This window comes from Lynx rufus, unplaced genomic scaffold, assembly GCF_022079265.1.
Source record: "Lynx rufus isolate CCGP_SWC_20201006 ecotype Redwood Valley unplaced genomic scaffold, mLynRuf1.p SCAF_17, whole genome shotgun sequence".
Taxonomy (NCBI): domain Eukaryota; kingdom Metazoa; phylum Chordata; class Mammalia; order Carnivora; family Felidae; genus Lynx; species Lynx rufus.
In genome coordinates this window covers 41,498,769-41,523,427 of record NW_025814831.1, presented here as the reverse complement: position 1 = coordinate 41,523,427, position 24,659 = coordinate 41,498,769, and the positions used below count along the sequence as shown (strand labels likewise).

Here is a 24,659-nt window from a genome sequence, read left to right as displayed (position 1 = left end):
CCCAAGGTCCAATTCTATATCTGCAACCGGACATATCCCCCAAGTCCTTAAAACACGTAACGCCTCAAGGTGGATTATCTTTCTTTCACCCTCAAACCTATTCCTCTTATGCTTACTTTAGGGTTCCTCAAACTTTGTGGTCACACAGCTTGAAGGTTAGACTCATCTTTTTTCTTTGGTCTCCTTAACTCCCCCAACCATCCCCACCCTGATCCAATCCTTTACCAAATCTTAGCTGTTCTATTGCCTTGCCCTGGAAGCTCAACTTTCAAATTCTCTGCAACCACTTCTCCACTTTAAATCATCTTACCCTGTGTTGCTGCAGCTCTGCATTATTTTCAGAGTCCTCTGGTCCATGACCTGTGAGCAATGGGGCAGAGTGAGGCTTTTATGATTTTAGGTTTGTCTGTTTTACTTCATGGCAAGAGGAGTAACTTGAAAATGAGCATTACCATTACACAAAAACAGGTATGCCGTGATAATGACTGGGTAAACATTTTCTCTGGCTGAAGAAGCAGGTCCAGATTTTTGGTAATTTTTCCTTGTATATCAATCAGCAGGGTTAACAGAAAAAACAAAACAAAAACACGGATTTTTTGTTTAAACAAAACAAAACAAAAAAACGGATCTTGAAGACATACAGATAAATGCTCAATTCTAAATCTCACTTATTTTACTTTTCTGCAGCTCAGTTCCTTATATTTGAAATGAGAATAATAAGCTACCTCATACGGTTAACATTAAATAGGGTCCATAGGTACCTGACTTATGCTCTAAATATTTGTTAATTGAATGAATGGTGCTCTCCTGCCTGAAATACCTCCTTTCCCAGATCTTTATCCAGCTAACTTGTACTTATTTTATGGCCCCAGTGCCTATTTGTTTATCACACACTCAGTATTACTGATGTCCTTGTTAGTCTCTCATTATATTTTAGTAAATTCCTTGAGGATAGAATCCATGTGTTATTTGACTTTGAATCTGCAGCAATAGGTGTGATTCCTGGCAAACAACATCCACTACTTCAGTAAATGTTGAACGACTACTTTTTATACACTAGTAACCAAAGGCCTTGTACCATAAGCTTTACCAATTTTATTCTAAGGGCAAAGTAACCAACACATTGGAAAAAAGAAAAAATTAACAACCAAATATCTACAGCAGGTATCACAACAACAAAAATATTCTGATCGAATTCTATGTAACTGAAGGTGGCAAAAATGCAGCCTCTCCTCATAAAGACAATAGCTCGTTCTCACTAAGCACTTAAACTGTGCCTAACAGCGATTTGGTTATTTAATCCAATCTACACAACTCCCTGTGCGATAAATTTTCTCTCTCTTATTTTACACGATTTGAAAACTGAGCACCAGGGAGATTAGGTAACCCCTAGATCACGCAAGTAGGGAGCTGCAATGTCAAGATTCCAACAATTTGGGACTTCCTAATTCCAGAGCCTGTACCGCTAATCACACTACGCTGACTTCTAGCAACTGCAGATGTCAGGTGGTATCCTGACCCATGATGACTAAGGCTAGTATGTCTTCCCTGAAAGTGAGGGAAACATTAGGGATGGACCAAGAGTACCTCTCCCCCTCACACTGAACTATGAAAGGTTCTACCTGCTAACTGTGTCAAGTACATGTACGTTATTGAAACTGCACAGGGTTTTCTTCCCACAATAAACTACAATAAACTACACTTTCCCTCTGAATAGAGTAATCCTTGGTTTTCTTTTCATATTAACACACACAAAAATTTCCTTACAGCTTGAAAACCTAGATGCTTGAGAACTAAGCCACCATTTCCAGTGAAACCAGAAAACAAACCAAAAAAGGGCCGCATTTATAGTTTCGAGGTAAAGAGATCCAAACAAGACAGTCCTTGAGCACTTAGAAGTCCCGAGTATGCAGAATTGCTAGTGTCAATCACACAGGAAACAGAAGTACCTTAATACTGACAAATTGGTTTCGGAGTTCCCTTAAAGAGCCTCTAAATCATTTGAGACCAATTTCCAATGTAATGCTCTAAGGGGCCACCTTGTAGACTTCCAACAAGCAATCCAGAAGGTGTCCAGAAGATGAGTAAGAAATCAAACTTCTTGGAAAATGGAGGCGGTGGGCGCGGGGCATGTAACTTTAAACCGGCAAAACTAGGAGTTTGTGGCTACCTTCCAAAGATTCCCGTATCTTACATTGCCACTAAGTAGTAACAGTGGGCCAGGGCTTTCCACAACCCCCCCCCCCCCGCCCGCAATTAGGATAGGGGACTTTGCCTCATTTTATTAACAGATACCTTCCTCGTAGCATGATTCAATGATGGGCATTTTGGTTCCTCGCATTTAAAAATGCAGCCACAAATCCACTCGGGGAGAAAAGGTATGCAATAAAAGGGCAATAGCTAGGACGTATAGCCAGTTCCAAATCTTCCAAGCTGAAGAGGGCGTATGAAGTATCACTAAAAACATTTATTACCGTCCGTGTGCCAAGTGGCGATGGCCAAAGTGCGGATGTGGTTAATACAAGTGCAAAACACCGAGCGGTGGAGTCACCCGACACTCCAGAATCTGCGGTCAGACCACCGGTAAACCAACGCTCGCGAAATGGCTGCCGCACGTCAATCGGCCAGAAAGCATTACTCCCTCCCTCGGGCACGTCACGTCACCAGGGAAACGGCGCTTTTGCGTAGGGGCGCGGCCCGGGTGAAAGTTCAGGGCTGGACCGGAGACCCCCGCCCCTGTCCCTTTGTGGATGCTTGTGGGCGCAAGGCGAGGCCAGAGTCCCGGAGTCTCCCACGGCCCCGGGTGAGGGGAGCGTGGGCCCAGGCCTGGAGTGAACAAAGCGCCCCTCTTCCCCAGCTCCGCCTCGCTCGGCCGGCGGTGGGGTAAGAGCCCCGAAGCGAGCACGAGCCGGGGGCGGGGCGAGCTGGGGGCCCGAACCGCCCCCGAGCGCGATCTCGGTTCCGCGGCGGTGGCGGTGGCACCCGCTGGAGTTGACGTTAGCCATGGAAACGCGGAGCTGGCTCAGGCGTGACCTCGGGGAGCTGGTTGCCTGGCCGCTACAGCTTCTATGCCTTCGCGTTCGGGTCGCCGGCAGCCTCTGGGCGGGATCGCCCAACCCGGGTTTACCTGCAAAAATGCAGTCCCCGGGATGCCTTCGCACCGCCTCTGCCCTCGGGTGACTCGAGGTACGTTCGAACCCCGACATCCACCTGGGGATTTCTTGGTCACCTTAATTTCCAGGACTATGCAGAGTCACGTTCTTGCAGTTTCAGTTGCCGCACATTTCTTGTTCTTCGCTATAAAACCTTCAAATGCTATTATTGCACTTTTTAGACGGAAGATGAACTCCGTGCTTAGAGGAATCAATCCAATGTGACTTTAAGTTTTTTCAGAAAACTGCTTTAGCCTGTTGAGTTACAGCGTTTTGTCTCTAAGAGACACTGGTCAGATGGAAAACGGTCCTTTGGGTTTTGATTGAGTGATGTCCTTGTTTCACCAATACAGTTTACAAACTGCGTCCCTTAGATAGTCCTGTACTCTTTCCTTATGTCCAGCTAGACCACTTTTGCCCCGGCCTGGTCAAATTACGTCCCCCTGAACATGAATAACTCTTTCACCCCTAATCTGCCTTTTTTCAAAACTCTGTCAAGGACCAGTGTTTACTTCAACGAAATCTACAACAGAGGTTATCTATCAGACCTGTGAATTGATTATTTGCTCTTTACCAATCATTTCTCTTGTATTCAGCTATCTGACATTAGATACGTTCTTTTTGTTTGTTCGTTTTGTTAAACCATTTTTTAAAGTTTGTTTATTTTGAGAGCGAGAGAGAGAGAGAGAGAGTGCGGGTGGGGGAGGAGCAGAGAGAGAATCCCACGCAGGCTCATGGCTGCCAGTGTATGCTGGGCTCCAACTCATAAAACCTTGAGATCATAACCTGAGCTGAAACCAAGATTCAGAGGCTTAATTGATTGAGCCACCCAGGTGTCCCAAATCATTCATATAATTAGGGCACAGACCATCCTTTGTGTCATTTGGTGTCCACTGCCACCCATGCCAAATCTCCAGACTTTTATCATAGCATCCAGAGCCTGACTCTATGACCAGACAATGCCATTTTAGTAATTTAACCGGGGCACCTGTCAGCTATTCCTAAATTTCCTACTAGTTATTAATGGACAATACCTGGTCGGGGAACTTTTCTGTTTCTTTTTCTTTTGTAAAAACTAATACTACACTGTATGTATGTTCACTAACTGGAATTTAAATTTTTAAAAAGTTTTAAAAATATTAAAGATTTTTAATGAGTGTACAATTCAATGGTTTTTAGTATATTCATTGAATTATGCAAGATTACTGCAGTCAATTTTAGAACATTTTCATCACCGCTAAAGAAGGCCCTTAAAAAGTAAAAACAAATGAAAAATTAAAGAAAAGGGTGACACCTGGATGGCTCAGTCAGTTGAGCATCTGACGCTTGATTCTGAGCTCAGGTGTTGATCTTAGGGTCATGGGTTCAAGCCTTACGTTGGGCTCCCTGCTGGGCATGGAACCTGCTTAAAAAAAAAAAAAAAAAAAAAAAAAGCCCTGTAATCTTCAGGAATTATTCCCTTATTCCCTACCCCACTTGTCACTATCCCCACTAGCCCTAGGCAAACATTAACCTATTTTCTGTCTTTATAGATTTTCATGTTCTGGACATTTCATATAAATGGAAGCATACAATATGTGGCCTTTTGTGATTGTCTCTTACATTTAGCATTATGTTTTCAAGGTTCATCCATGTTGTAGCCTGTATCAGTACTTCATTCTTGTTTATAGCCTAAAAATATTCCATTGTATGCATGTGCCACATTTTATTTAATCTGCTAGTGGACATTAAGGTTGTTTCTACTTTTTGGAAAATTCATATTTCTGCTATGAATGTTCATGTACAAATTTTTGTGTACACTTATGCTCTCATTTCTTTTAGGTAAATACCTAGGAATGGAATTGCTAGGTCATATGGTAACTCTCTGTTTAGCCTTTTTAGGAACTGCCAGACTGTTTTTCAAAGCCGCTGCACCCTTTTACAAAACCACTTGCAGATTCCGTTTCCCCCCCCCCCCCCCACCTCACCAATACTTGTTTTCTGTCTTTTTGGTAACCAGTCAAGTGGATTTGAAGTGATACCTTGTTGTGGTTTTGCTTTGCATTTCTCTAATGAATGAGTAGTGATGTGGAAACTTGTGTAGTTGTTGGCTATTAGTATATATTAGTATATATATTAGTATATATATGTCTATTGAAATTCCTTAAATTGATTTATTTGTTTTTGTCACCATTGAGTTGTAAGGGTTCTTTATATATTCTAGGTGTAAGTCCCTTATCATATATATGATTTGCAAAAATTTTTTCCCATTCTGGGGGTTGTTCATTTTCTTGATGGTGAGAATCTTTTCTTCTAGACACTTTCTCACTTGTGTTTATCTCTTATCAAGGAGTCCTACATGCCAGTATCCTCAGGCTGGCTTGGCTAACAGAAGTTTCCTATTTTGACATTTTGGAGATTCCTGTCAGGTCCACTTTTCCCTGAAAACTCTTTCTCCCAAATTATCCTTCTATTTCTCTAACCTCTAAAATTGCCTTTCATTTGACAATGGCTTGGTATGATCGAAAAACTCGGTCAGCCACCAACTGACATTATGTGTGGATTAAGTCACTTCGTATCACTGGTTCTCAGTTTTCTTTTCTGTAAAATAAGTTGATTTATTTCTGGTAATCCCTGTGAATGGTAGACTTCATTCACCTGATACTTGATTTTGAAAGAAAAACTTGTTAATCACTTTGCATTTGTGATTGGTAAGATGTGTGCAGTATGGGAGAGGTGGATTGGGATAGAAGCAGAAGTGTCAGCTGGCCTGGCACATTTGTGATGCACTGATGTGACCTTGGCTATTCTCTACCATTTTAGTTTTCCAAGAGTATGGAATGCTAACCATTCATATTCTAGTGTTATACATTTGGGAAGGATGATCCTTTGATCTATCTAGTTACCCTTTCCATCCATTGTTTTCTTTACAGACCAATTCCTATGAATTTACAGAAAACTCATAGATTCAAAGATCCTCCCCAAATCTTGAATTTGAATAAATACCATTTTGTTGATCAGAGAGATGTGTTTGTGCTTGTTCTTTCATTTTAAGACTCGTTTTTTTTTTTTTTAATGTTTATTTATTTTTGAGAGGGAGAGAGAGTGTGCATGAGCTGGGGAAGGGCAGAGAGAGAGGGAGAGACAGAATCCTAAGCAGGCTCCATGCTGTCAGCGCAAAGCCTGATGCGGGGCTCAAACCCAGAAACCTTGAGATCATGACCTGAGCTGAAATCAAAAGTCATGAGGCTTAACTGACTGAGTCACCCGGATGCCCCAAGACTCTTTTTAGGTGCTTGAGTAGATTTTCCTTTTATTGGTGGTGAGAAGAAACTACTTACTATAGTAAGTGATAAACTATAACATGAAATGTGTTTTTCATGTTTTAGCACCAAATGCCTTTCAAAAGGCTCTTCAGGAATTTAGCTGTTTGTCCATGGTATGCATTTAGTTAACGTTCGTAATGTATTTTCAGAATTACAAATAAAAAATAAATAAAACTTTCAAAAAAAAACTGCTCTGATAGTAACAGGTCATTTGATCCAGAGCAAATGAGAATTACTTAATCGTAGCATGCTTTTTGAGTACTCAAGATGTAGGCCATGTTGTTTCTTTTCTAGACATGCATGAAGTTTTTTATTTCCCATATTAATAAAGGTGGTGATGCTTAGAAAAGTAGAACTTCAGTATATTTCCTTTCATTTTGTTTTTTAGGTCTCTATTTGAGAGAGAGAGAGTGAGTGTGTGTGTGAGTGAGAGGGTGTGAGCAGTGTAGGGGCAGAGAGAAAAGGAGAGAATCCCAAACAGGCTCCATGCTGTCAGCACGGAGGCTGATGCAGGGCTCGATCCCATGAACTGTGAGATTACAACCCCAGCTGAAATCAAGAGTTGGACATTCAACAGACTGCTCTACCTAGACACCACTTCTTTCAAATTTTTTCATCAAGGTGCCCCTCCTTTCAAATTTTTTAAAATACTTTTGAGGAACACGGATGAGGCATTCTATTTATTACTGACAAAGTTTGTGTGGGCATTTTTTAAACAAGCAGCAATTACTTTTTCTTGAAAAGTTTATTTTTAATAATTCTATGTTATTTGTAAACTAACTTTGTTTATTGCTTATTCTCTTCATAATGAAAGTTAAAATAATTCCAGAGTTACTTTTACCAGTAACAATTATTTGACAGGCAAATGATCTCTACCCTACTGGATTATAATCTTCTTTGGATCAGACAGTAGCCTTATTACCATTACCTAGTACATTGTAGGTATTCAGAAGTTTAAATGTATCAAAATACTAAATTTCGTTTAACTATTTCTCTATAAAAGGAAGGATAACACATTTGTTTATATTAACAGCTATCAAAATGAATTCTTTAATCCTCACCAACATCTTCTGACAGTGCTTCAAGTACAAGTTAACATAGGGAGAGAAAAAAGATTATAATGTATGTCAGAGCTAATATCCTTCATATATAAAAAGTTCTTTGAAATTAATGAGAAGTGAACACTTTTTTTTTTTAACATTCATTTTTAAAAGAGACAGAGCCTGAGTGGGGGAGGGGGAGAGAGAGAGGGAGAATCTGAACGCAGAATCTGAAATAGGCTCCGTGCCTGCACACACAGCCTGATGTGGGGCTCAAACTCACAAACTATAAGAACGTGACCTGAGCCAAAGTCGAATGCTTAACTGACTGAGCCACCCAGATGCCCCAAGAAGTGAACACTTAAAAAGAGGCAATTTACAAAGGAATTAGATGATGTTTATCTACATGTACACACATATGTATAGTGAATATTCCCAGAAAGATAGACCATATTAATGAAATAATAAGATTCTATAAAAAGGAACATCCAGGCATTAAAGATGTACTCTTAGAAATTAAATATATGAGAGCAAAGATTTAATAAAATTTGACAAATATACTAGGAGATAGTAAGTTTCCTGAAAGTATAACAAAAATATAGTTGACACACAGGGCAGACATACTCAATATATGTGTGTGGATTCAGTGTCACCTCATACCTGTTAGGATGGCTATTATAAAATAAAACGAAAGAAAAACTACAAGCGTTGGCAAGGATGTGGAAAAATCGGAACCCTTGTACACTGTTGGTAGGATGCAAAATGGTGCATCTGCTATGGAGAACCATGTGGAGGATCCTCAAAAAATTAAAAATAGAACTGCCATATGATCCAGCAATCCATGGGTATATATCTGCACATACTGGAATCAGAATCTCAAAGAGATATTTGCCCTCCCATGTCCATTGTAGCATTGTTTACCATAGCCAAAAAGACAGAAGCAACCCATTGTCCATCAACAGATGAATGGATAAAATGTGGTATATACACACAATGGAATATTATTTAGCCCTAAAAAGGGAAGGAAATCCTGCCTCATGTGATCACATGGATAAGCCTTGAAGATATTATGGTAAGTGAAATAAGCTAGTCAGAGAAGGACAAATACTGCATGATTCTACTTAAATGAGGTATCTGTAATTGTCAGACTCCTAGAAACAGTAGAATGAAGGTTGCCAGGGACTTGGGGGAGGAAGAAACAGGAGGAAGACTTGCTATATAAAGATTTAGTTGTGTGAGATGAGTAAGTTTTAGAGATCTTCTGTACAACATTGTATTGGTACTTAACAATACTGTATTATACACTTAAAAATTTGTCAAGAGGGTAGATCTCATGGTAAGTGTTCTTACCATAAAAAAATCTGAATCCAATAGAACAGAAAAAAAAGTGTGGATTCAATGAATGAAATTAGCCAATCAATAAAAATAATGATAGATTAAAAACAAGTAGACTTTACTAAACAAAAATTAGACAATTGACTAAGAAAACTTTAAATTTATTGTAATCCCCTGCAAACTGCCACTTTTTGTTTATTATTATTATTTTATTATTTTCTTTAAGGGATTTTTTTCAGGTTGGTATCTTGCCTGATTCCTGCATTAAAGTTGAAAAATAAGAATTCCCTCCTAGTACATTGCCAGATTGATCTGTTTCTCACCCTTCTAGATAATGCTCAAATTCCAAATAAAGCAGCGTTTCTATGGCTATTTTGTTGGCCCACTTTCAGAGTAGCATATGAAAACAGCATATGGCCAAAATCAATGTTGTGATGCCATCTTTATCCCTTAATCTTTATTTTCACAGCATTTTTCCTCCTAAGCCTTGAGCCATTTTTCATTTTAACATGTTGGAGGCTGCAGCCATACAAATGCATCAGTCTGTTTAGAAATTGTCTCTGAGAATGTATGCCAAATTCCCATTCAGGAAGTAAGTTTTAATTAGTCTGAATTTACTTTCCATTTTAGTAATCCAGATTAGAATTTAGAAGATCTCTCTGGGGGTACTCGGTGGCTTGGTCAGTTGAGCATGCCACTCGATTTTGGCTTAGGTCATGATCCCAGGGTCATGGGATCAAGCCCCATATAGGGCTCCTTGCCTTGCGTGGAGACTGCTTTAAGATTCTCTTTCTTCCTCTCTCTCTGCCCCTCACCCGCTTGCTCGTGTGCGTGTTCTCTCTCTCTTTCTCTCTAAAAATCGGAGATTTCTTGGTATAAATGGTAAGTGTTGCTCTATATAAAGAAAATATTTAAAAAATTTTCCAGGATCTGTAATTAAATTAAATATCTCACAGTATCAGTTTATTTTTTTTTTTTGCTTTAATGAATTTCCAGTTTCTGTCATACAATCCTTCATATATGTATAAATATACATTTGTATATACTTAGTGTTTTATTTATCTTAGAGAGAGTGTGAGTGGGAGAGGAAGAGAGAGAAGGAGAGAGAAAATCTTAAGAGGATCCAAAGCAGGCTCTGCACTTACAGCAGCGAGACCGGTATGGAGCTCAAACTCATGAACCATGAGATCATGACCTGAACCGAAGTTGGGCACTCAACCACCTAAGCCACCCGGGGCACCCCCGTACAATCCTCTTTTATCTTTAAGATATTAGAAAAAAATATCCATACTAGAAGTAAGCTTTTCAGCAATCTGATATACTTGCTACTTGACAAATTTCCCTCATAATCTTTTTCCTTGTGTAGCGTTATTCATGACATTCCTCAATTGGTATATCTTTTCTTTTTTAAGTTTATTTATTTATTTTGAGAGAGGGAGAGACAGAATCCCAAGCAAGCAAGCTCCGTGCTGCACTGTAGGCACAGAGCCCAGCGCAGGTCACAAACCCACAAACCCGCAAGATCACAGCCTGAGCAGAGATCAAGGGTCTGATGCTTAACTGACTGAGCCACTCAGGTGCCCCCTGATTGATATATATATTTTTTAAATGTTTATTTATTTTTGAGAGAGAGAAAGAGAACATGAGCAGGGGAGGGGCAGAGAGAGAGGGAGACAGAATCTGAAGCAGGCTCCAGGCTCTGAGCTGTCAGCACAGAGCCCGATGCGGGGCTTGAACTGAGTGTGAGATCATGACCTGAGCCGAAGTCGGACGCTCAACCGACTGAGCCACCCAGGCGCCCCAAGATAGATATATTTTTTAATTCTCTTGGCTTAGCTAAATCTTTAAGATCATAATTGAAGCTGAGGCCAGTATTTCTCAAGCAATTTACAGAGAACACTACACACATGATCTGTTGCTAGATATGGTGGGAAAGTTAGGTTTCCTGTTCGAGTAAGTTTGGAAAATTCAAATGATACATTTTAAGCAGGTTTGCAGTCGTGTTTTGTTTTGTTTTTTTAACTTCAAAGATGTCTCTGAGTCTTTAGTTTGCTGATATCCACTGTGACTCTTCAAGATGATGTCCTAGTGTGTTATTTATCAAGCTTCTTTGACCATGGACTCCCTTTTAAGAAACATTGTGTAGGGCAAATAATTCTGTATCCTTCAGCCTTTCTTTTAATATCACATGAAAATAATTCAAATCTGTCTTGAGGGGACTCAAGTGTGAACATTCTCTTAATACTTCATAATGTGCTCTCACTTCTTTTGTGGTTGATCTTGCCTTATTTTGACTCTGTTACCTGCTGTTTTATCTCTGCCTTTCACTCCTAGTATGAACTAGCTCCTTCTTCCTGACAAAGAAGAAAGTTAAAATGTTGCATAAGATAGAGAGCAAATTACAATTGGATTTCTGTCACATTAAAATTCTACAGCCATTTCCTTCTCTGTCCCAGAAACTCAGGCTCTCCCTCAGGCTCATCCTGTTCCTGTAGGAGCATACTGCTTTGGAATATACTGCTCTAGGCAAAATCTTCTCTGACCCAATAATACTATCAATAAGTGCCATTATTTATTCCGTATTATCAATAAATTATTTTCTAAACATTTAAAAACTGAGAATAAAGAGTTTGCAAGTTTACTGTTAGTGGGGCAGGATATGCAGGAAGAAGGTTTTGAAAAAAAAACGAACAGTAAACACTCCCAACTTCCCTTTTAAACAGCAGTATTTAGTGTTGTCTTTTAATTTTAATCATCTTATTTATACCATTAATGTATTACATGCCTCTCCATGCCAAGATATTTTACTAAATATTACGGAGAATCGGAAGTGTCTCAAGATTTGGCCCCAGCCCACAAATAACTAGTTAGTAGAGAAAATAAGTACAAATGAAAAAATAACAGGTAAAGAGGTGAGTAATACAAGAAGTGCCCTATGTTGATACATGTTACAAGATGAGAAGTATGGACAAGCAATATTTGTTATACAGAGAAAAGAGAGGCACAGTTTGACCTAGGCATTCTGGGGAATTTGCAGAAAGGATTAGACTGAATGTCTAAAGTTGACCAAAATTACTAATTAGGGAAGGGAAGAAAGGGCATCCTAGGATGGAAAGAACATGAGCAGAGACACCAGAGAGAAAAGGGTGGGTTGTGTTTGCAGGGCAAGGGGCCGAGAGTTCTAGAGGTTATTTGATAATTTGAAGAGGTATCAAAATGTTTTATGTAAAATACACAGACACACAATCACATTGTAGTATGTATGCTGTCTGGAACTTTTTACACCTATACAAACTATATACAATCATGTATACACACAGGTATATATACTCCTTTTTTAAAAAATGCAAATGGGATCATCAATGTGTTTATTTTACTTTTCAACATGTCATGGCATCTTTCTGTTTCCATATCAACAACGGATCTTCAGAGTATTTCACTGTTCGGAATATAATCACAGAATATTCCATTGAATGGGTAAGAACATTTAAACTAAACTCTACCAAAGATTCAGAAGTACTAAAAGGTAAATGAATATGGATAGTAACATGAAGCCAGATAATCTGATTGTAAGGTGTCTTCAGTTTCTGGCTTTCTGGCCCAGCGAGCCATTTCACCTTGTTTCTGATTTGCCTCAGTGGAGCAGGAGGGACCAGCTTTTACCTAACGCCCTGGGAAAATTTCAGGCACTTCCAGTCTCTTGAAAAATCCCAGGCCAGACATCCAAGTTCATTTTCCTTTCTGATGGCATCTTCTGTGGATAATTGAAATCAGAATATTTACACCTGCTCACAAGAATATGCCCTTTACCTTAGGCTTGTACGGAACAACATACCAGAATAAAGTACACTGAGCCTGACATCAAGACAGGAGATAAGCTTATTCAGAGGGGAGGGAAGCAGTCTTTTCATTCCTTAAGATTGAACCATCAATGACTAAGGTTCCATTTGGCCCTACGGTTATGTTATTTTGTGAGTATTTGCACGGCTGTCATGTAAGTAAAAGCTATGACTTGTTCTGTGTAGAACTAAGTCCAATGACTAGAAGACTAAATATGGTGTTTACAGTAAAGAACTTCCTAACAGCATAACAAGAGGTGTTCTAAAATAGTCATTCTTAATGGTGACCTCCAAATCTTTCATGATGCCTGAAAACTGTCTCTAGGGCTGATATTGGTTGGGTAGGACTGACTTTCAGAAAGACTGTTTTAAACTGAAGAAAGAACAGAAGAAGAAAGGAGAAAAAGAAAGGCTGTTTTAAGATGGCTTTAAATTTGTGTGTATGTGGTAAAATACATACAACATTTACTGTCTTAACCATTTTTAAGTGTATGGTTCAGTGGTATTAAATGCATTCACATTGTTGTGCAGTCATCACCATCATTCATCTCTGACTCTTTTTATCTTGTAAAACTTTATACCCGTTCAACAGTGACTGCCATTCTCTTCCCTCAGCCCATGGCAACCACCATTCTACTTTCTATCATTTTGACAACTCTAAGTACTTTGCCTTAGTGACATTCTGCAGTATTTGTCTTATTGTGACTAGCTTTTTTTACTTAGCATACTGTCCTTAATGTTCATCCATGTTGTAGCATACCGCAGGATTTTTTTCCTTTTTAAGGTTGAGTAATATTTTGTTCATCTTTTCCTCCTTTGATGGACACTTGGGTTTACTTCTGTGTTTTAGTTATTGTGAATAATGCTGCTGTGAACATGAGTTACAAAAATCTCTTTGAGAACCTGCTTTCACTTCTTTGGAGTATATATCCAGAAGTCGAATTCCTGGATCAAATGGTAATCCAATTTTTAATTTTTTGAGGAACCACCATACTGTTTTCCCCAACAGTTGTCTCATTTGATATTCCCACCAAGTGCACAAGGGTTCCAGTTTTCCACATCCTCACCAATACTTGCTGTTTTCTGTTTTTCTTATAGTAGCCATCCTAATGGGTGTGAGGTGGTACCTTGTTATAGTTTTGCTTTGCATTTCTCTAATGATTAGTGGTGTTGAGTATCTTTTCGTGTGTTTATTGCTATTTGTATATCTTCTTTGGAGAAATGTCTATTCAAGCCCTTTGCCAATTTTTGAGTTGGTTTATTTTGTTGTTGAGTTTTAGGAGTTCTCTATATATTATGGATTGTAATCCCTAATCAGACAGATATATGATATGTAAATATTTTCTCCCATTATGTGGGTTGCCTCTCTTCTATGTTGATAGTGTCTTTGGTGTACACAGTATTTAAATTTTCATGAAATCTAATTTGTCTGGTTTCCTTTTGTAACCTGTACCTTTGGTGTCATATCCAAGAAGTCATTGCCAAAGCCAGTATTGGAAGCTTTTATCCTATGTTTTCTTCTCAGCATTCTATTGTTTTAGGTTTTACACTTAACGTCCATTTTGAGTTAATTTTTGTATATAGTGTTAAAGGCCTAATTTCATTCTTTTGCATGTCAATACTCAGTTTTCCTCACACCATTTATTGCAAAGACCATCCTTTCCCTATTACCTTTGTCACGTATTTGGCCATATATGTGAGGATTTATTTCTGGGCTCTCTATTCTATTTCATTGGTCTATGTCTCTTTCTTTATGAAGACAGCTTTAAACATAATTTTTCTTTCCCAACCCAACATATGATCTCTGAGGTAGTACTTTGCTAGCTATCTTGTGTCAGGCAACTGTTTTTCAGAATAAGCTACTGAGTATATCCCAGGAAAAGGAAAAGTTGAAGGTGGAGAATCCACGTTATTTGGTACTTCGATTTTTCTGGCCCTTAAATGGAAATAATCTAGATTAAAACACATATAGGTCCTATTATTGTTTCATGTTTTCCTAGTTTTGGTAGATTTTGGAAACTGATAACAGAAAGAGAAGCTAAAAATTGAATCAGAAAGTGGTTTGCTTATGGTAACATAGCTAATAATAAGCATTTACTCTGACACCTAGAGTCTTGTAATTTCCAGTTTATTGTTCTTTCTACTGCATATTGAGCTGTCAATGGATTTTATTGAAATGTAACTATTTTATTTTTATTTATTTATTTAAAAAAATTTTTTAATGTTTATTTTTAAGACGGGGAGAGAGCATGCGAGCAGGGGAGGGGCAGAGAGAGAGGGAGACACAATCTCAAGCAGGCTGCAGGCTCTGAGCTGTCAGCACAGAGCCCAATGTGGGGCTTGAACCCCAGAACTGTGAGATCATGACCCGAGCTGAAGTCCAGTGCTTAACTGAGCCACCCAGGCACCCCCAAATGCTACTATTTTAGCAGGATTTGACTCTTTAAATTATCAGAAAATCCTAAATTTATTATAATTGCTAGATGATATGACTAACAGTGTTTGTTTCCATATTCCATTTCTATTTTCATTTCAATTCAAAGGAATCAATGAGAATATGTTCATTTTATAGAGCAGAGTTTGGCCAACTATGGCCCACAGACTGAATCTGGCCCACAGGTATGGGTAAAAATACCATAACACTTTATCAGAGCACAACCACTCATATCCATTTATGTATGTATTGTCTATGGCTGCTTTCTGCTACAACAGCAGAACTGAGTCATGTAGCAGAATTGAGTCATAGTAACAGAAATTATATGGTCCACTAAGCCCAAAATATTTACTCTTCTGCCCTTAGAGAAAAATTTTGCTGACCCTTACAATAGAGGAAAAGTTTAAAACCAAACATTGAAAACTCTTAGGAAAATGATTAAACCACTGGCAGATTTGAGTTGAAAGCACTGGCTTTTTGAACGTTTCTTTGCCTTCAAAATCTAAAAATGTCAATTTTAAGATCTAATTTAATTAGATCTGATTTCCATTAATTTAAGATCTAATCCCAAATAATAAGTTCTAGATAAATTATAATGAATATCCTTTTTTTCCCAAATAAAAAACAACTTTTCAACTGTTTGTTTAGTGCTGCATGTATGTCAGGCAATGGGGAGGAGCTAGCGGGTGAAATTATAAATCCTGCCCTTGAAGGAATTAAGGAGATAAAATAGAAATGTGGAGTTCCCCCCCCCCCATCTTTTAAGTATGACATTTTCAAGTAGTGACTTTTTCTTTTTCTTAGAGACTGCTGTGTTACAGAAGAGGATGTAACTTTCAGAATAATCCTGAATGAGAAGGATGAGTCCAGATGTGCCTCTGCTGAATGATTACAAACAGGACTTCTTTCTGAAGCGCTTTCCACAGACCGTTCTTGGAGGCCCTCGATTCAAACTAGGCTATTGTGCCCCTCCTTATATATATGTTAATCAAATTATCCTTTTCCTGATGCCATGGGTTTGGGGTGGATTAGGGACACTTTTGTATCAATTAGGGATTTTGGAAGACTATTACACAGCAGCACTTTCAGGTGGACTGATGCTTTTCACTGCATTTATCATCCAGTTCACAAGTTTATATGCCAGGAACAAATCGGTGACCATAGAAAGAATGCTAACCACAGATATCTTAGCAGAGGAAGATGAACATGAATTTACAAGTTGTGCTGGTGCTGAGACTATCAAATTTCTCATTCCTGGCAAGAAATATATAGCCAATACAGTTTTTCACTCTTTTCTTGCTGGGTTAGTGTGTGGTCTTGGAACATGGTATCTGCTTCCAAATAGAATGTCCCTGCTGTATGGCAGTGCAGGAGGCGCTGTTCTGCAATTTGTCTTCGGATGGATGACATTATGTATAGGAGAATATTCATTAATTGTAAACACAGCTGCAGAGACTGCGACTTTCCAAACCCAGGATACTTATGAAATCACTCCTCTTATGAGACCTCTTTATATTTTTTTCTTTGTTTCTGTAGATCTTGCACACAGGTAATAAGCTACCAAATACTTTGTCACTTGCTTTGTTTTTAAGCATACATACACAGTATGAGCTCTCCTTAGTATTAAAAAACTGAATCTATGAAAGTCATCAAGACCAAACCATTGGGTGATAGTTGTTCTGATGATTAATCTCTTCGGAGTAATCTCTGTTAAACATTCATACTAACGTAGTAATTAAACCTTATTGAGGAGTTAAAAGAAAACTCTTTGGTAAGAGAAATCAGCAAAATTTCAATTCTGTGTTTCACTTTAAATAAGGAGCTATGTGCTATAAGATAGCCTGGCTGAGGCCTGTGAAAAGGGAGATGGAATTTTCCTATGAGGGTATAATGAAGAATTTAAAATTTATACTATAAATATTATGTACAAATTGAGTGAATTTAAGATGAGTAACGTTTCTAATTTTGTTATAATAACTATGTAGGATGAATACTGATTTTTTAAAAATCAATTTGCTATAGAAGAAAAATAGACTTTTTTTAACAAAACTGTTTACCAAACTGTTTACAAAATTGTTGGATAACCCCCTTTGCTCACCTTTTATAAATCTGACTTTTCTTTCTCTGTTTCTGTAGATTGCAGCTTTCTCTCTCACGGGTTTATGTCCAGATAGAAATGTAAAGGCATTTAATGGACTGAATGTCTTCAAATTCATATATCAAAGCCTGTCCCCCAGTGTGATGGTGATTGGAGATGGGGTCTTTGGGAGGTGATTAGGAAAATGAGGGTGGGGCCTTGGTCTGATGGAATTAATGCCCTTATCAGAAGAGACACCAGAGAGCTTGATCTCTCTCTCTCTCCACTATGTGAGGATACAGTGAGAAGGCTGCTGTCTGCAAACCAGCAAGAGAGTTCTCAGCAGAACCTGACCATGCTGGCACACTGATCTTGGACGTCCAGCCTCCAGAATAATTTCTGTTGTGTAAGCCACCCAGTCTGTGGTATTTCATTATGGCAGCCCAAGCTAAGACAGATTTTGATACCAAGAGGTGGGTTGCTCCTGGAACAGATACCTAAAAGTGTGGAAGTGGCTTTCAAATTGGGTAATGGGTAGAGGCTAGAAGAGTTTTGAGGTTCATGCTAGAAATGTGGACTTAAAGGCATTTCTGGTGAGGTCTTAGAAATGAGAACATGTTCTTGGAAACTGGAGGAAAGGTGATTGTTGGTATAACGTGGCACAAAACTGTTCTAATTTTTATGGAAAGTAGAACTTGAAAGTGATGAAATTGGATAGAGAGTTAAGGAGATTTCCAAGCAAGTGGCTAAAAGAACAGCTTGAATTGAAGAAGGAATTGCTAAGCAAAAAATAATCAGAACTAGAAGATTTGGAAAATTTTCAGCCTAGCCATATTGCAAAAAAAATGAGAAAGCATGTTCTGAAGTGAGCACCAAGAGTGTGACTGGACTAACACCAAAGAGTTCAAGGGGTTATATGACCAGAAATAAGGCCAGTTTGAACTAAAGCAGTCAGAGACCAGATGAAATGAACTAAGGCTGTTAGACTTCTTAGATTTGACAGGTCTTTAAGAAGAGGGGAAAAATGACCCCAAAAGTGATTCAGAGATTGTCAGGGCTACTTCCTTGGTTTCAACAAACTAGAAGCTGGAAGCCTTGGGTCTAGTACTTGCCCTGCAAAGCGTTGGGGGTGGGACCCACACCTAGAGCTGTTTGAGTAATGATGGCAACCCTGGGGGCCTAGAGGGCAAAATATGGAACCAAGAAGATTCTTCCTCAGCCTTAAGGTCTAATAGAATTTGCCTTGCTAGGTTTTGGACTTCTTTGGAACCTGTCACCCCTTCCTTCTTTCCTATTTCTCCCTTCTGGAATAAGAATGTTCATTCTGAGGTCACCTGGGTGGCTCAGTCGGTTAAGGGGCTGACTTCAGCTCAGGTCATGATCTCGTGGTCTGTGGGTTCCAGCCCCGTGTTGGGCTCTGTGCTGACAGCCACTTGGAGCCTTGAGCCTGCTTCAGATTTTGTGTCTCCCTCTCTCTCTGCCCCTTCCCTGCTCGTGCTCTATTTCTCTCTCTCTCTCTCTCAAAAATAAATATTTTAAAAATAAAAAAAAAATGTCCATTCTGGGGCTGTCCCACTGTTTTATTTTGGAAGTACATAGCTTGTCTGATTTCACAGGTTCACAGCTGGAGAGGGATTTTGCCTCAGGATGGAGTGTACTTGAGTCTCACCCATATCTGCTTTAGATGGTAGTTAGATGAAACTTTGGACTTTAGCCTGTAGAATTGATGCTGGAATTTTTTAAGACTTTTGGACCTGTTGGGATGGAATGAATGTGTTTTGCATGTAAGAAGAACATGAATTTGGGAGACTGGGTTAGAATGTTAAGGACTGAATGTTTCTGCCCCCTCAAAATTTGTATGTTGATGCCCTAACTCCCAATGTGATGGTATTTAGAGATGGGGTCTTTGGGAGGTAATCAGGTCATCAGGGTAGTCCTATTCTTATGGGATTGGTGCCCTTATAAGAAGAGAGACCAGAGAGCTTGATCTCTCTCCTTCCACCATGTGAGGATGCAGTGAGAAGTTGGCTGTCTGCAAGGCAGGAAGAGTGTTCTCACCATAACCCAACCATAATGGCACTGATTTTCCTGTCTCTAGAACTATAAGAAATAAATTTCTGTTATTTAAGCTACCTGGTCTGCGGTATTTGTTATGGAAGCCTGAAATAAGACATTTAAAAATATTTAGCTATTTTGTATACTGAAACTGACCTATTCCTAGGTATCCAATTGCTATTCCTTAAATCTTAATCTCTTCTCATTGTGCTACATTTGTGGACCAGAGGACACTATAATATCCTTTTTCTTAATCCAATCAAATATGTAAGGGAAAAATTAGTTTATGGGAAATTCATCTATAATTGCTCTGTTAGTACCGTTACCATTTATTAGCTGTAAAATATGTTACAGTTAAATACTTGGTTTTGAAAAGTTAGGAATAAAATTAAGTTTACATGTATATGTATACATTTGACCCCTTTTTAAAGATGGAGGTTTATAAGATTATTTTCACAATACAGATTCTTGAGTTACTGTCTCCCTGTGCTATTTCTGAAATCAGAAATTATATACCTTCTATGATACACCTTTGCATTTAAATTGATGCTCCAGGTTCTTTAATTTCTTTTTTAAATCTCAGTTAATTTATAATTTGATTACCTTGAATTTCTGCATTACTCATTTCTGAATAAAAGGACATAAATGTTTTTAGTACATTATAGTTGGATTTAATGTACAGTTTTAATGTTTACGGTTTGATGATTACAAACAGGTTTTTGTTTTTTTCAACTAAAAGGAAAAGACAAAAGCAGGCCCAAATCTGTTCATATAGAAGAAGATGACATATTTGTGCAGAAAAATTACCTCTCACTTGACTTAGAAATTTTTAGCTTCTGGTTAACAAACTAATAAAGAAGATGATCTTTATACAGTAGATATGATACTGCAGATAAAAATGTATGAAATGTGTGCACTGTTCAAATTTGAACAGTTGTCAGATATATCAAATTGTTTCTTAATTTTATTTCAGAGAATGTAAAAGTTGAAGAGACAAGCCTCACAGTATAATATTTTCTCTTTCCCCATTCTTTATTCTACCCAGTACACTGTGTATTAATAATTTACTTTTTCTGTACATTTTCATCAAAGACTGGTATTAAATCTACAGTGCTTATAGTTCATAGACTCTCAGGAATTGTTTGAACGTATGATGCATATTTATTTCATCTTAGCCACTATAAACATCTTTTTGCTGGACGTGGATATAGTGTACAGAATTTGAAATATTTTTATAGCTGTTAGAGTCAAAGTCGTTTTTTTTTCTTGAGGTCTTAGATATTTTGCCCTAGAAGATTCCTATTACATTATCAGAAATAGAATTTAAACATACTTTCTATATGAAAGACTTGACCACAATAATCATTATTTGGGTCTGAGTCATACAGGAAAGTGATCATGATGTGTGGTTGCTCAAAATACGAATGCTTATATTTATGTATGGTATTCTTGTATATAAATAAAATTTCTATGTCATTGTTTATTAAGAACAAAAAGATTTAGGGAGGTTAAATCAAACTTGGGTAAAATATTCTTGAGTATACATTATTTTTACACAAATTATACTATACTTAAATATATTAGGAAGAGAAATGTTGTCTTTAACAAGAAAAATAACTACAGATCTGCATGTTTTCCTTGACCTTCCTGTGGTTTATTATGTGTGGTTTGATTTTCCTTTTTGTCACTTGAGTATTTTCTTCCCAGAATGAAATACATTTTAAAACTACACTACAAAAAGTATTGTCCTCTAATTTAGCATCATATTGTTAACCTTGTATTCATTAATTCTCTGCTTATAAAATTTGAAGGACATACATTATGAGACAGTGCATTAGCTGACATAGTCTTGATAGCTTCGGAGCAAACACATTATGTCATTATTATATCCATAGTTGCTATACATTTGCTTCTGGGCTGTTAACATATGCTTAAGTGGATAATTATTACAGAAGGTGCCTTTCTCCTTGACTTTGATTCCTAGCAGCTCAGGTATTCAAGTACAATTATGCTGTGAGTTTTGACATTTAGTTTTTTATAAGTTATCTTTTGAACACTGTAAGTACTAGGACATTATTGGTTTCTGGACAAAGTATGGTCAGCCTTATTTCAAAAACATTAGTTATATTTTGATAGTGTTTATGCTTCTGTGCTTTGAGTTTTTGTTAAGTCATTCAAAGCCATCTAATTTTTAACTGGTAAATGCTGTACGAAGAACAAATTTCTCCACTTTATAGAAATCATCTCTAGTTTATGAAATTGTATTTTACAAGTTTGTATTCTCTATAAAATAAAAACAATATTATAAATGCTAGTTAAGTTCCCACACCAATCCACAGAGACACGTTCATAAGCCTAATGTTGCCAACTTCTGATATTGATTCTACTGACTTCAAGTTCTGGGACCGGGGGGTAAGACAGTACTGGGAGAGTAGGAAAAAGAAAAGAGCTCTCTTTGCTAGCTACTAACGTTATGAACATCAGTAAGGCTTTGGCTCTCCTAGAGTTACTTACAATTTTAAATTAGAAAATTTTAAACTCAACAATCATTGGTAGAATTTTAGCCAATGTAGGTTAGACAATTACACGAGAAATATTTTTGCTCTGGACTCAGTTCAGTTTTACAAATCCCTGAATTCAATTATTCAGTAAACTGCTTTTAATTACTTCTTTCCACATTGGAATCCACATATTTTCTAAGTGCTAATCTTGTACACAATTGAGTAGGGGTAGTAGCTGCTATGGGAGAAGGACAATGGTCACAATTTACAAATGTTGATATTTTGCAGTTTGGGACTAGGATCTTTTTGTAAGTGTTCCTTTGTTTTGGGGGAGTGGGTTGCATGTGTTTTATTTTTCCTGGGAAGATCCTCTCTCTATATTATTTTGTATGATTTAAATGTTCCCTTTTCTTATAGGTTTACGGTAAACATACCAGCTCTAGAACAAACGAATCAGATTTTACACATCTTGTTTATATTTTTACCCTTTCTGTGGGCACTCGGAACTCTGCCCCCACCTGATGCCCTTTTCTTATGGGCAATGGAGCAGATTTTAGAGTTTGGCCTTGGAGGCTCATCTATGTCAACCCATTTACGGTAATTACTTTAAATATTAAGGTTCTGTGTAACAAAGTATAATTTTTCTTTTCAATCAAATCTTTCTTTTTTTCTCTGCAGGTTATTAATAATGTTCATCATTTCTGCTGGAACAGTGGTAACATCGTATTTCATTCCCAGCACTGTTGGTGTGGTTCTTTTCATGACTGCACTTGGGTTCTTGCTGAGTCTTAACCTAAGTGACATGGGTTTTTTCTTCAAACACAGTGCGACTGGACACAGAGTTGGAACCAAATCTAAGGCTTTACCCAATGGGTCAGAAAAACAGTTTACTTGGAAGGAATGCCTTTTCTATATTATTATATTAGTCTTGGCTCTCATAGAAACTAGTTTGCTGCATCATTTTGCTGGTTTCCCACAGATTTCCAAAAACAGTCCTCAGGCTATTGTTGGCTATATTTTGATGATATTGCTTATAATACTGTGGCTACTTAGAGAAATTCAGAGTGTCTGTATCTTTGGAATTTTCCAAAACCCTTTCTATCCAAAGAATGTGCAAACTGTGACTTTATTCTTAGAGAAGCAAAGAAGGCTTATGAAGATTGGTGTTATCAGACGGATTTTGCTAAATCTAGGTAAGAAGATAAAATCTACTAATTTTGTGTTTTAGCTAGGAAGTGTACAAAAATATTCCCATATTTTTGTAATATACAACATACAGGCGTTCATTCTTTTATGTTTTGGTTTGTTTATTAGTTTTTTCAGTTAATTGCTTAAATGTGCTCATAGAAGAACACATATCAGCTAAAATAAAATGTGGTAGAAGAGGTTACTTTGCCTTAATTAAATAATGTCTTTTTTTGTTTGTCCTAGTGTCGCCTTTCGCTATGATAGCATTTCTTTCATTGGACAGTTCCTTACAAGAGCTCCACTCTGTGTCTGTCTCCATTGGGTTCACAAGAGCTTTTCGAATGGTAATCCTAATAAGCACTTAATAGTATTTTCCTATTGCTAAGCTTGTGATTTTGTTTATTCTAACAGTTTACTTAAATTATCCAATTCTGCCTAATAAAGTGGATAATTTTTGTACTGTAGGTGTGGCAGAATACAGAAAATGCTTTATTGGAGACAGTCATCATATCAGCAGTGCACTTATTAATCTCCAGTACAGATGTGTGGTGGAACAGAAGCCTGGATACAGGTATCAGACTCTTACTGGTAAGGATACGTTTCAATAGCTTTATTGAGATCTATTTCATATACCATAAAATCACCCACTTAAACAGTTCAGTAGTAGACAGAATTTTACAGCCATCACCATAGTCTAATTTAGACCATTTTCAACATCCCAAAAAGAAACCTCATGCACATTAATGTCATTCCCCCATTCCCTGTCCTAACCCCACTCCAGTGCCAGCAACCATTAATATACTTTCTGTATCTATGGTTGATTTATTTATCAGATCATGGATTTTTAGGTTGTTTCCACTTTCTGACTATTATGAATAATGCTGCTGTGAACATTTGTGTACACATTTTTGTACATGTGTTTTTGGACGTATGTTTTAATTTCTCTTAACTATATCTGCCTAGGACTGGAATTTCAGTTCATAGTAAGTCTATGTTTAACAATTCAAGGTATTGCCAAACATTTTTCCAAAGTGGTTGCACTATTTTACATTTCTACCAACAACGTATGAAGATTCTAATTTCTCTACATACGTACTAACACTTGTTATTATCTGACTCTTTCATTATAATCATTCTGATGGGTGTGACATGCTATCTCATTGTAATTTTCATTTGCATTTCTCTGAATGCTAATGACACGTCTTTTCATAAATTTATCAGCCATTTGTGTGTATTTTTTGGAGAAATGTCTATTCAGATTCTTTGCTGTCTGTGGATTGCCCTTATTGTTGAGCTTAAGAGTATTTTTTTAATGTATTCTGGATACAAGTTCCTTGACAATATATGATAAATAAAAATTTTTTCCCATCTTGTAGGCTTTCTTTTTCTTGATAATATTCTTTGAAGCAAGAAAGTTTTAAATTTTGCTGAAGTTCAATTTATCTCTTTTTTCTTTTGTCACTTGTATTGTTTGGGTCACATCTAATAAACACTGCTGCCTGTTTCCAAATCATAAATATTTACTGTGTTTTCTTCTAAGAGTTTTACAGTTTTAGCTGCTACAGTTCAGTCTATGATCTACTTTGAGTTTATTTTTGTGTATGATATGAGGTGGAGTTCCAAATCCATTCTTTTGTATATGGGCATACAATTATCCCAGCACCATTTATTGAAAAAGCTATTCTTCCCTCAATGATTTTTCTTGGCATCCTGGTCAAAAATCAAATGACAAA

At 37.5% G+C, this 24,659-nt stretch overlaps 1 protein-coding gene across 2 annotated transcripts in view; it reads left to right on the top strand.

The window, feature by feature from the left end:
• Positions 1 to 3,096: 3,096 nt before the first annotated feature.
• The window catches only part of PCNX4 (pecanex 4), a 38,410-nt gene continuing 16,847 nt past the window's right edge, over positions 3,097 to 24,659 (top strand). The window contains exons 1-6 of one of the 2 annotated variants that reach the window (XM_047079561.1): positions 3,097 to 3,186; positions 15,910 to 16,654; positions 22,156 to 22,335; positions 22,417 to 22,931; positions 23,170 to 23,270; positions 23,392 to 23,514. In XM_047079561.1, coding sequence (XP_046935517.1) covers positions 15,957 to 16,654; positions 22,156 to 22,335; positions 22,417 to 22,931; positions 23,170 to 23,270; positions 23,392 to 23,514 — 1,617 coding nt within the window. In that variant the 5' untranslated portion in view covers positions 3,097 to 3,186; positions 15,910 to 15,956. Of the gene's footprint in view, positions 3,187 to 15,909; positions 17,656 to 22,155; positions 22,336 to 22,416; positions 22,932 to 23,169; positions 23,271 to 23,391; positions 23,515 to 24,659 lie in introns of those variants that run through there. The other variant, XM_047079562.1, reaches the window with a different exon arrangement.